Source organism: Neopelma chrysocephalum, unplaced genomic scaffold (genome assembly GCF_003984885.1).
Source record: "Neopelma chrysocephalum unplaced genomic scaffold, ASM398488v2 Primary Assembly neopelma1_96926, whole genome shotgun sequence".
NCBI lineage: Eukaryota > Metazoa > Chordata > Aves > Passeriformes > Pipridae > Neopelma > Neopelma chrysocephalum.
In genome coordinates, this window is record NW_020925569.1 from 2,732,596 (window position 1) to 2,746,613 (window position 14,018).

Sequence of the window (14,018 nt, forward strand, 5' to 3'; positions counted from 1 at the left end):
AATTTTTTCGCTTACCTGACATTTATCACAGCATGTTCAATATAAACAGTTCTGCTTTAGGCTACACATACTGAAAACATCTTTCAAATTCTGTAAATCTGAACAAACATAAGCAACAAAAAAAGGGAGGGAGGAGAAGGAGAGGAGGGAGGAGAGGATGAATTTTAAATGTTTAAGAAAATATGACTTAGGGTTTGAGTTTTGTGTTCTGAGGTGCAATTTGAACCCAATAGTTTGTTCAAAAGGTACTGTATTTCTGAAGCAAAAAACCAAACCAACAAAAAAACTACTACAAGAATCTATGAAACAGGGAGAAATTGTAACACACGCTCAATTAAGATATTCTACCAAGGGGTAGAGGGAGGAGGATTGTTTATCGGGGGTTTTTAACAGCATTTATTAGAACAGCAACTTCTGAGCCATAACTTCTAAGGTTTACAGGGGTAAATCTATTTCAAGTAATTGACTTCAGCATTTTAAAATACTGGCTTCACTGTAAAGAAAAAAATTTTTGTACTTTCTGATTTACTTTATTTCTATACAAATACAAGAATTTCTCAGAATATATATTCTCAGACACAAACTTTGAAAATGTATTTAACATGTATGTGTTATTGATGACAGCTCAATTAAGCTTCTATAGGACTGTAGGATTACTCACAAAGTAAAACAGAAAGGTAAATTAATGGAAAGTGCTCCTTTATGCTAATACAGAGTCCATAACAATATGTGTATTTTTAATTTTTAAAATGCCTGTTTATTTTGGAGTATCTTACTATGCAAGCTTATAGCTAGCAGGTTTTGTTTTGGATTTTTTTAACATTCACCTTTAGCCGTAGTGTCTTCTCTAAGTTTTCAATCTTCCTTTCAGCTATTTTAAGCTTCCTTAGCTCCTCTGACTCTCTAAAAGAGCTCTTTGGGGACAGAGACCTTGAATGTTTCACAGGTGGTTCCTGGAGAATAAAACAAGGACATGGTTGAACTAGTTGGAACACCGGATTATGAAAGACTTGCAGAATTAAAGAAGAAGTAATTTTGAATACTAATAATGAATTATAAAAAAAAAATCTGCATGGAATACCAGAGAAATAACAAGCAGAATTACCACAGCGCTACCACTAAAGGTTTCTCTGTGACTCGTTAATGAGAATATTCATTTACATTTACATTGTTTCTTTCAGAATAATGATGTCCCATTAGGGAAGACTAAAGGGTTATAGACTCAGAAATGCAAGAAACCTCATTACAAAGGAGGGGATAGAGGCTGGTCTAATTGCTCTATAAGGGTCCAAGGTTACACTTGATAGGACAACCAGAAACAAGAGGGAAAGGATTTTTTTCCCTTTGAAATAGTTTAACACACTGTGAAGTTGAAGGAACAATATGCTTGAGGAATATAAATACAACAGACAGTAGATCTTATACCATAATGACCATATGGTCATTAACTATAATGTGACTAACTAGAGACAAGAATATGTGTTTATATTATCTACAGCTTCATATAGCAATCTGGAGAAAGAGTATGTGAAAGTAACACTTAAACTGGGCAGCTTTCTTCATTCTATGTCATATGTCCTTATGGCAAAGAAAGAAAGACCTCATCAAATTAGACTTTCAGATTTTCTGAATAACTTTGGTTAAGAACAGAGAAATACTAACACACACTTAATACCAATAAGGTAAAATGCTAACATGTAAATACATAAAGTCAAACAAAAACTTAATTTGTGATTGTTGTTGTTGCATTTTGCCACTTTCACTGTAAAATAACTAATTTACAACAAAAGGAATTCAGAATGAATTCTTCTTCAATACTGTATATGTCAACACTTCTACTATTCCATTAAATTGATTTAACCTTAAATAATATTTTAACTAGCAGCTGGCACTTTTTATTTTGTCCATTATTTTCCAGTACGATACATTTCCAAGATGCCATGGAACATACTTTTCACTTTAAATACGATAGGTTTCCAAGAAGGAGAAAAAAAAATCTATCGTGAAATATCACAAAATAGTAATACCACACATTTTAAATTACCAATGTAAATATTGCTAAGGTGGTTTTGTCATCTGGTTTTGGGATACTTTTGCTTCTGAAATGTGCATAAAAGAGGTTTAAAAACCCCCAACAAACAATTGGCAATTTTTTTTAAAAAAGCATCATTAACCTCACTCTCATCAAAAATCCCCAAACAAATAAAAAAAAAAGATACTAGGATCTACATATCAAACTGGCACAGATTCTCTACAATAAGTTTTAAAAGTTTGTATCTAGTTTTACACAACTATATACTTCCCCTTTCCCCCATAGAAGCCTCTGCCTGAAAGTTCTCTCTTTGGTGTTGAGATAAAATTGAGATAAAGGGGTGGAGGAAGCCTGGAAATTGGATTTTGGATTTCTGTGGTAGCTCAAAATACCACAGGAGTGTAATTGCTTTATTTCTGACACAGTGATCAGTACATGACAAACACAGTAGTCTCATTTACATTACTCTGAGGAAACAGACAATAACATTGGTGGTGGGTTAACCTTGGCAAAGGGTCAAACATCCACTCAACTGCTCACTCAATTTCCTTCCTCACTAGGATAGGAGGAGAAAATAGGGCAATAAAGCTTATGGGTTTACCATTTACCATCATGGGCAGACTTACCTTGGAGAAAATCAGTTGAAGTTATTGTCACTTAAAATAGATTTAGGTAGTAAGAAATAAAGAAAAAAATTAATCAACACTTTATCCCCCTCCCAGGAGGAGCTCTCAGCTTCCCACCCTCAACTTCATTCCATCACTCCAAACTTCTTTATCTTCTTCTGAGCAGTGCAGGGAGAGGTTTACAGTCAGTCCATAACACTTCCTCTGGGGCCATTCTTTCCTCCTTACTTTTCCGTGCTCCAGCATAAGGCCTCTCCATAGGCTAGGGTCCTTTGGGATAAACCTTATCAGAGTGGGTCTTCCATGGACCACAGTTCATGTAAGACGAACCTGTTCCAGTATGGACTCCTCTCCACGAGCTGTGGCTTCCATGACAGAATACCCATTCACTGTGCGTTCCTCCACAAGCTTTAGTATGGACGTCTGCTCCATGGTGATCCCCTCAATGGGCTGCAGGGAAATATCAGCATTTGGAGCAACTTCTCCCTCTCCTCCTTCCCTGACCTTGGTGTTTGTAGGGCTGTTTCTCACCTTCTGTTCTTCACCTTCTGTTGCTTATGCAGCATTTTGTTCTTTCTTACACACATTTTCACAGAGGTGCCATCACATGCTCCTGAACAAATGTTGTAAATTATGTCTTTTTCCAAATATAGCATACAGTATAGGACATTAAGAAAGAATATCATACATTTTTCAAAGAAAATGTTATGAGATACCAAATATGGGTAAACCAGAAGGTTTTCAGGGAAATGGACATGATGGTTGACTCCTGTAAATTATTTATACCATTCAGAATCATGTTCATACTTGCAACCTTACTAAAGAAATCTCTTCCAAGTTTCCCATATTCTATTTAACCACAATAAAAAAAATAGATGAGGAAGAGGCTGAACATACAAAAAACATCATGACCTCAGTTAATTTAATAGATCAATTTAAGCCACAGAATTATTTATGGCTCTCTTTCATTTACTATAATTTATAGCTGTTACTGTTACTGATGCCTATATTTAAGAGTGAGACACCATGAAAGAGGCAATCCAACACCATACAAAGTCAAAAGTATAACCTTCAAAGGACATTTTTGTCATTCTTCCTAAAAAAAAATACTATATCCTACTGTAAAAATCAAGAATTTGGAAAAAAAAATTTCATTTATAAAATCATAATAATAACCATTTATATTTCTCTTATTTTCCTTCCAGGGAAAGATGGTCATTCTGATAAACACCACAAAATACCTGATAAATATTCATTTTAACAAACCTACAAAGAATTTATCCTTCAAATAGTTCATTTAATTAAGAATCCCTTATTCAGTATTTAATAAGGTAAAACCTTCTACTCCCAACAGCTATTTTAACAAGTCTTTGGCAGATAACACAAGAACCATTCAAACAAGCTTCCAGAATTATAAGCAGCGTCAACAGATATTAAAATTATTATCTGGACCCTTGAGCAAAAATGTTTGGCATCACCAGTCTGACTTAGACACAAGGCATTAAAACTACTGTACCTCATGCTTTCTTTCCATCCTTACATTGTTGCTTTCCAGCATATTCGTAGTGCTCAAATTATGCTCTGCTAGGTTAAAATGTTAAGTTTTTCAATTTTTCCTGTAAAAGCTCAATTTCAGATTTGTGCACTATAACAGGGCACTCTAGCTCACTTAAAATAGGCTGTTGAAATACTTAACAATAAGTTTAGGTATATTGCTAACAAAAAATTAGAAGCATAATGTACCATTTACATAAAACTGCCTAGAGAAACACAACATTAACAATATTACAGGAACATGCAAAATCTGTAAATAATTCTGCTTTTGTAAATGACTCATGATTCCATATCAAAACCAGACCTCAAAATGATAACTAAACATTTTCAAACCACGACCACATTTTCCACATCTAAATTTACATTCTTAAAAATGATTGTTTTATACAGCTGTTTCTTCTGCAGCAACTTATTCTACTATTTTGTACATTACAGTGCGTCAAAATTTCTTGACAAAATGTTTTACCTCCTAAACCTATTTCCTTAACAAAATATTTCACCTCCTAGACTTGTTTCTGGTGAAACATTTTTTGGTGAAATTTCAAGTTGGTAAGTATCACCAGCCTAACAAACATTGGGGGGGGGGGAACCAAAAACCCTTAAGTGCATATTCTGACAATAAATATATTCTTAGCTAAAAACTGCCCCAGAAAGATATCTTTTTAATGTCAATCTATAACATGTATCTGCTATGTCCTTAAACTCAGCACAAATGTTGAGGTCAAATTGAAGACTTAGAGAAAAATAGATGGTAATTCTAGATCACAGTGTTACTCAAGGCAGGTATGTAATTTCATTAAACCACTGAAATCCAGGATCCTTTCCAGCTGTCAATCCATGCATAGCAATTCCTTGCCATAATACAACGCTACCGCACACTGATCAACTTGGCCTAGTTACAAAACCTGTTCCAACAACTCACATTTCACTGGTACGAGCTACTGTAAGTTATATCACTGGTGTCCAATAGCAGACACATGACCAAGAGTGGTCAAATTACCATGGCTTGATGACTGTCTCTTTGTCAAAGGAGTTTTTATGAACTGACTGCAATCACACCCCACTCCATTACAACCACTCGACAATATGCCTGTTGTGTCAGTCTATGGAAATCACGAAGTGAAATGCTTTACCACAAACCTCTTCCACAGTGCTCTAAGGCTGGGGACACACACTGATCTTCAAACAGCTGTGTCAGACAAAGATAATATAATTCCCAGATGGTCAATGCATCCAGGCAGCTGGAGGTTAGCACCTCAACACTATTGCTGGAAAAAGGGATGATGGAAACCAACTCCCTAATCAATTGCATAAATTTAAGGGCAGGTTAGTTTAAAAAGTCAATGCAAATGGCTTGAGCTAACCCAGCTGACCTTGTATTGGATTGATGAGGGCAAACTTATGAAACTCTATTACCAGTGGTGCTCTGACAGCAATGACAAGCAGCTAGGAAGCAGTACAGTCTTTAATCAACAAAACTTGATCCAGAAGACAACTTTCTCAAGACTAACTAACAGTTTTGTTTTATACGTACTTTCCCTAATTAGCAAAGTTCTGACAAGGTAACTTCCTTGCAACTGTTTGAGCATATTCTTAAGACAAATACTCACTTCAACAGAGAAGAGAGGATTTGGTACAATTACCACTTGTTCCTACCATCTCAAATACTGGTATTCCCCCCGTATTTGAGATGGTAAAATAAGTAAATCACGTCAAGTATACTGACAAAAATCAGAAAAGGCAGTGTGAAAAAAGTTAAGTAACCAAATTTCCAAATTAATGTCACTCAAGAATCGAGATGGTCCGAAATTGATTAAAATCAAGCAAGAGAACACCCTAGTAAGCATAGTATTGAAAGAAACAGACTAATCAGCATAGCCCTTTTATTTCTTTCTATGCAGAATATGAAGCTTTTCATAAAGCCTACTATAAACTCACATTTTCAACAAATAAATCACAAATTAAGAATACCACACGCTTGTGTTAGAAAAACTGCAACTCTTCAAACAGCAAAGAAGTATAGGAAATTTGTTAGAGAGTAAAAGTTGCCCATGCTTTTGCTGACTGTCCCTTAAATAAATTCAGTTCCTCATTTTGCAGTTTAGGCCATATGTAGTTGCAAACAGATGTCATTTCCACCTATGATCAGCAAAAGGCCTGTTTATAACCATTAGTTTATTAAAACTCTATGCAGAGGAAAAACAAAAAAAAAGACAAGCCAGGCATTCAAAAGAATGCGTCAAAGAAAACTGGACGTCAGGTTTGTTTGACCAAAACCTGAGCACTATATAAACAAGAAAAAAAATCCCACAAAACCTAAAAGACAGAAATAGTGCCAGTAGATAAGTGAAATGTAGTTATGCTCAAGTTAGAATTGGGTTTTTTTTATCTGAACTTTATTCTTTCTTTTTAAGAAACATAAATACACTTACCAACTAGACACATCTTACTGATTTCTCAGCTGCATGTAAAAAAGACTTCTCTGTGTAACATAACCTTTATAATTTTCTTAGTAACTCAAAAAAGAATCAACAAATCTGTTATAATTTGAATTCATATTACTGTTACTTTAAAAAGTCTACAACTGTTAAGTCTTCATAAAATTGTTTATGTTGAAAATGATCTTTAAGATCACCAAGTCTAACCTTTTAACCATGAACCTTATGACTTTAAAGCCATAAGAATGACACGAATTTAGCTAATGACTAATTTCTTACTGTACCACACTTTTTAATTTCTTCTTTAAAAAATGAAATGTAAAGTTCTTTGAAACATAACTCCATTTAAGAGTGATAAAATACATCAAACCCCTTCTCCCCTATGTCATGCAAGTTCTGCTATTGAACTTAACAGAACCAATTTGTTTTCAGGTTATTTTTCCACTCTTTTCTTCTTCCAAAAGAGTACTCTAGAAATTGCCATACTGTGATACTCATTTGAAATAAAATACCATAAAGGCACAATTTCTAGTAAACCCCTTACAACAGTCTCTGTGCGCATGCCTATACAACATATTTCTTGGAAAACTAAACCAAATAAATAGGGTCTTACATTTTAACTTACACCTCAAAAATGCCTATGCTTTTACCCTCAAAATATTCAGTGTATCATTGTTACCTAAACATATCTTGCTATATTATTTGGGTCTAGAATATCCTCAAAAGTTGCTCAGTTTTTTAAGTGTACCTATGAAGTTTCTTCAGTTTCAGGAATTCTAAGAACCCAGATGTAACCTGATGAGATCCATTTAAAAACTGACATTTCGCTTATCAATGAACTGCAGTTAAAGAAGAAGCGGGTATAATTTTCTGTTAAATTTAACATATCCTTTAATACTTGAAAAATATTCTTCTAAATTTCCTAGCCTAGAAGACTTTTTTACTCAAATATTCAGAGAATTTTAAACATTAATTTTTAAGACATGAAAAGAAATCTTTCACAGAGTTGGATGAAATTTCTCTCTCTGGTCTTTTGTTTCAGATTCATGTATATTTAACTTTATACTACTAGACTTTTGTGTTATAGGTATCTTTGTTCAGGAGGAAAAAAAGTTACTGAACCCGAATTATTTAGTGAAAAAATTTGGCTACCAAGAGAACCTTGATTCCTGCTGTATAAAATACAACTCTATGAATGAGCCAGAGTTCCCAAGATTTACGCATAGAGAAAGAAGGGCATTTTTACAAGAGCATGTAGTGACAGGACGAGGGGAAATGGCTTCAAACTGAAATAGGGTAGATTTAGATTAGGTATTTTGATGAAATTCTTCACTATGAGGGTGGTGAGGCACTGGAAAAGGTTGCCCAGAGAAGCTGTGGATGCCTCATCCTTTCAAGTGTTCCAGGCTGGGCTGAATGGGGCTTTGAGCAACCTGGTCTAGTGGAAGGTGTTCCTGCTGATGGCAGGGGGGGTTGAACTAGATAATTCTGAAGTATCATTCCAACCCAGGTCATTCTACGATTCTATGAAGTGCAATTTCATCAGATCCTCAGAAGGAGATACGGCCTTTTCTTGGCTTTTCATTTTCTAGCTTTACATCTGAACTCTAATTTCAGTGTACACATAATGTTGACTCTCTTCACAGTCTATCCATCTACACGCCAAGTGTAGTTTTCTTTCAAGTCTATGGATCTTGGATTAGACTTTACCTATATTACAAGGTCTAGCTTAACAGAGTAATGGTTTCTTCTTTCAAAGAGCAAAATCAGTTTATATCATATGCTATTTTATGAAAGACCATGTGTCTGTTATGATATTGAAACTTAACTTACATGCAAGACATATAGTCCAAATAAATGTCAGAGGCTTATTTATGTTTTAAACAAAAAATACAATCAACAAAGTATTTATCTCTACCAAGCAGATCTCTCACTATTCTTACACTTACACAATGAGACTGAGGTGATGTTTTCTGGATGCATTAATCAAGATGAAGCATAAGCACCATCTTTGCCACAAAGCTGTACCACATGGAGAACCATCCATGTACTTAGGGAAAAGAATCGAATACCACTGCTGTCAGCTATCACAAACAGTACATGCAATATGGAGAAAATACAGCTGTGCTCCATCACAATTCTATTCTGCATAACTTTCCTGAACAAGCAAAAGAGCAGGTACCAAAAGAATAGATATCTAAGAGCTTCAGAACTAACAACACAGCCTCACGTGTACTTACAGCTCAGACTAGAGGACACGTGTACAATCAGAATGTACAGTATTTTTGACTTACGGCACCCAACCAGACCATGACCCATATCCCCAAGTTTTCTTCCAGTCAAAACTCCAAGAATCCGGTGCCATATGCCTTGCAAAGCCATGATGCACAAAATGTTCAGAGACAGTTTATATATAAGAAGAATATATGAGAAATAAGGTTTCTTCTTATTCTGTTAGTGAATTAGACAGCTGGGCAGCTAAGTCAGAGGCAATGGTCACCACAGCATCATTTGCAAACTCTTTTCTGCAGCACAGAAATCCCACTGTCACAGCCTTATCTCTCTATTCACTGCACATACATCTAGGATGGGCGACATTAACAAACTCTTGAAAAGCAACTTACCCAGCCTGGACCTTGATCTCATGTGTCCCCATGAGCTGCCATAAGATGCTAAAAGCCAGAAAAGGGTTTACACCATCCATGCACCCTCATAACATTTATATTTGGCATCCTCCAAAATTCACAAGAAAATTAATATGAAATTCATATGAAAAAGAACACACTGATCATCTTCTAGAGGAGAACAGGGAGGTGAAAAGAGGATGCAATTCCTTTCTGAAGACCATCAGAAAGATTTCCCAAACCAGGTATGACTGATTTATTTTATTTATCAGGGAAATCAGACCTCGTGGTATAAAATTAGTGCTCCAAATTATTGGGAAAAATATGCAATTTTAAGATAAGAAAAAATTTTTTAGTCTGGAAAAACATTCAGAAGAATCATCACTGGAAGTGACAAGACAAGGCTGGATTTCATTAAGCCTTTTTGTTAAACCAGCCACTCATTTCCTTATGTATTTGTTGGACTGGCAACTTTTTAGCAGCAAGTACACAATAAAATTGGGCATTTTTTCCATTAAACTGATCAGAGAACAGCAAGCAAAAATTCAGCAAGTATTGCTGAACATCAGTACTATTTGCTCTAATACATTACAACTAATAGACATTATAACACTACAGAAGCCCAACTAAAGATTGGTTAAAATATCTTTATACTCTTGGAAGTAATGCTTTACAACTATGGCTCTTAGAAGTTTCTATTAAGTTTTATGTAAGTTTCTTTTTCTTCTCTTTTTTTCTTATGAACTCTTATAGCATCTTCTCTAGCATTTTCGTGTTTAAAGAGCTTATTAATTAGTTACCACAAGATTCTACTTGATTCTACTTGACCAAGTACACCAAAATGCAAACAGTCAAGATATCTTAAGATATGTGTGTATATATATATATATATACACACACACACATATTCACACTGTAAGTTACCAGGTAAGTTTAAAAAAAGCATATTTTTCTGAGTTACATACTCAGTACTAGAAAGCCAAAAATGTAAACCTTCAGCTGATGGTGAGGCTGCTCCAAAAAATGCAGCTTTGTTATCTGTTAAACTATTACACTATTATCACAAGTAAAAATCAAATCTGTGCACTAATTGTGTAAACTAGGGACTGGGCTTGTTATGCATTATCATCTCCGTACATTAGAACCTCAATCATACTCAAACAAATTCACTAAAGTGTGGTTTTCAATCTGCTAACTATGCATTCCATAATAGCCTGTAATTATTAAAAACTGACAAGAAAGCTACGCCACCTGTGTTTATGTGAAGCCAGGTAATGAAAAAAACAACAACGCTGTCATCACCTCTCAATTCCTGATTGCATTATCAAAACTGTAGCCGAGTTTGGCATCTGGGTGTGACCTTGTTAACTGCTAGGGTAATTAAATTTATTCTGTTGGGAAAAGGGATGATAAATTATTAGCAAGAAGATTTTGTTCACATTTTATTAAATTGGCCTGTCAAAGGGTCGGCCAAATTATCAAGGGCCTCATTTATTGGAGGCCAGCCATATTGCCACATCTGTTACAATTATTTATAATTTCAGCAGTTGAAAACCAACTGAGTTAGGCATCCGCCATGTAAAGTAATTTACAAATTATCTGATGAGGGAGTGTTTTAGCTTCTCCCTCATTTCTAGCCAGCAGAAAGCCGCGCTGTAATTACAGAACACGATTAGGTTCTTTAGGGAACTTATCTTGCACTCATAGCCATAGTAAGATGCAGCAAGAACATATGGAGGAGCTTGTGCTTCTACTCCCCGAAGCTCGTGACCCGCCTGCCGCTGAGCCCTTGAGTTGAATTTGAATGAGAGTGCCATGGCTAATGTTCTACACATGCACCATTTATGCCACAAAACAAATCGGATCACTGTTAATTATGAAGCAGCTATAATCAGGCCTTCACATCTGTGTAATGTGAAGCGCAGTAGGCTGTATTCCAATAATGTATGACTACCTTTGGGTCGCAAATTGCGAGCCATATTGCCTCAGTAGTAGTTACTGAATTCAAAGCAAGTCCTTTGATAAAAGCCCATCACAAAGATATTTTTATCCATTTTTTTTAAACACAAGCCTTTCTTTATCAGCTATTGACCAGAACAGTTAAAGCATATGGCACAAGTTCATTAATGAACAGTAGCACACAGCACTCTAATTTAATGAAACCACTTGAGCTATAAAAATCAGATTTAGTTAATTCCCCCTTTCTCTTTTTCTTTCTTTTCTGCATCTAGCCTATACCCTGGACTCCAACATAATGTCATGGGTGATCTTGCTGTAAAATGTAATTATTTTCTTGTACATTTATAAACAGATTTTATTTTTTAAGAGCCTGAGCATTTTGCAACACAGAATGAGGAGATTGCGGGTGTGTGTGTGTATGAATGAAAACAAACTGAATATTGGAAAGAAATGTCCAAGTAGTTTCCTCTTCATATCCCAAAATTTAACCTCATAACAATTATTAGTCCATATATCATTTCTATTTTAGAAATTATTGTCTGGAAGCTGTCTTCTAACAAAAAAAATATTCTTTAATCAGTAAAAAATCTTTCTGTGAGAAAGCAGCTAAACAAGCAGTACCCAGATGGCAAACCAGCTATAGTTTAATTAATCCACTAAAAGCCATTCAGTTTTCAGTAAGGGTAATGTAATTTTGAATAATTGTAGGGAAAAAAAAAATCACTAAACATTCTTAAGTTTTATTACAGCAGCATGAATAGTGCCACTGTAGAGTAGTTAAAGTTGAGTTGCTCTTTGCATTATAAACCCACATTATCAGTATGTTGGTCCTTTTCGATTATTCTACATTGAAAATAGATATATGGAATGTTAAAGTAAACTAAATGAAAATTAATCTATTCTTCAAAACAGCTCTTTTTTTTGTTTCTGTCTTTTTAACACTGTAGAACAGGATGTAGATTAGTTTTCAAAACTTATAGTACCTTCTTAAAGTACACTGCATTTCTTTCCTTTTTTAAAGTAATTTCAAAAGCTGCACAAACCACTATTCCTTATTTTAGAGACAACACATGCCTGCATCCTGGCACACCTACAACATTGCAGGTGGAGTCCCAAATTGTCATAGTTAAACACACCCAGGTGTAACTAAAATTGCATTTTATGGTGATCAAGTGCTACTATACTGTGATCCCACTAGCAACGATAATTCCACGGGCTCTGTTAGACAAGCTATAACTCCACACAGCTTTTCTGAGGACAAGAGCCACTGAGTACACAGTCCTTTGTATGTGTCTATATTATCCCACAACTGTGCAGTTCAAATAAAAGACTTTGTAGAAAAATAACAATACCGTATTTTCTCCTTTCCATTTTGTTTAAAAGACATGTATACAGGACATTGTTAATGTAGTCTCATGACATGTTAGTATAAGAAAAAACATTTGGAAAGTAACAAATTATTATTGCTTCTTTGACTGAGAAACAACCAGACACATACTTACACTAGTTTGTTTTTTTTTTTAAAGTGTTCAGCTGGAAGCTACCATAAATAATTTGCTATAAAAAATAGCAAAAATTAAAATGACATCATTAACATTGAAGATCACACATGTTGTAAAGGTAAAGTTAAAATTATACTTATCTATGTATTTCAAATACTAGAAAATACTGGTTCTTTACTATTACATATTTAAACACGGAACAAATTTAAACATATTTACACACTATTCACATAGGTAATAGTTATGGAGTACTAATTGTATGACTAAAGGTATGGTATACATCTCAGAGCTAAAAATGAACACCAATAATGAAAAAGAACCAAAACAATTACATGAGATGAAATTAATCAAGCCCCACAAGCTTATGTCTTGAAAACTATTTAATTTTTTTTTACTGTGTAGCCTGAGCATAGATCCAACTAAAATAACTTCCAAATTCAAAGGTAGCTAATCTCTGAGCAGAGACTAGGCATGTGAGAGCTGCTGAATGCACATATTCTAACATGTAAATAGAAATTTACTGTAAAGCAGACTCAAATTCTTTATGACACACATTAGCAGAATAGACAAAATGAAATGAATCAAAAGTTTGCCCTCACCAACAGAAGTGCCACACTGATTAGATTAAGATTACAATATTTTAAAAAGGCATATTTTACCCTTATTAAAAGAAAAAAGAGATATTCTTGCTAATAAAGCCAATAATATAAAACTCATTTTTGTCTGACTATGATGTAATCTCAACAGCAAGAAAAGTTCAAATCCACTAGAAAGTTAGCACTAATATATGCAGCACAGATGTATACTAGCTATTGAATGTCTGAAGAAGATACATCAGTGCTGTCAACAGACTGTTAGCATGTCCCACTGGATGAACTTTCAGCAAGTCATGAATCTGAACATGCTCAAGAAATCAGTATTTTATAGCAGAAATAAAATTGCATTTAAACCAACTGCTTTTTTTAGGAAGGATCGTTTCATGGAATGGTAATAGGAAAACTTGTAGGTGCCTACATTGTTTTGGTGTCCTATTAATTAAGCCTCACTTCCAAATCCATTGTTTTCTAATGTTGCAGTCAAGAGACAGCAGAGTAAGTTAGGAGGCTCCTCTTAATCAAGTTTAACTTCAGAATTTCACAAATGAGCAGAACTATGCTTATCTAACAGTTCAGAGAAGGAGTGATAGGTAATCACCTTTCTTCCCCTGCAGAAACCTCAGCTGTGTAAACACACAATAACCATTATCTTTCTAAAATTTATACAAGATAGTGAAGTTCATGACG

General features: G+C 34.7%; 1 protein-coding gene across 1 annotated transcript in view; it reads right to left on the bottom strand.

Moving 5' to 3' along the window:
• CNTLN (centlein) overlaps positions 1-14,018 on the bottom strand; it is a gene marked incomplete at its 5' end in the record, with an annotated part of 156,507 nt that overhangs the window by 104,364 nt on the left and 38,125 nt on the right. Inside the window, 1 exon segment of the mRNA XM_027670739.1 lies at positions 828-953. Coding sequence (XP_027526540.1) covers positions 828-953 — 126 coding nt within the window.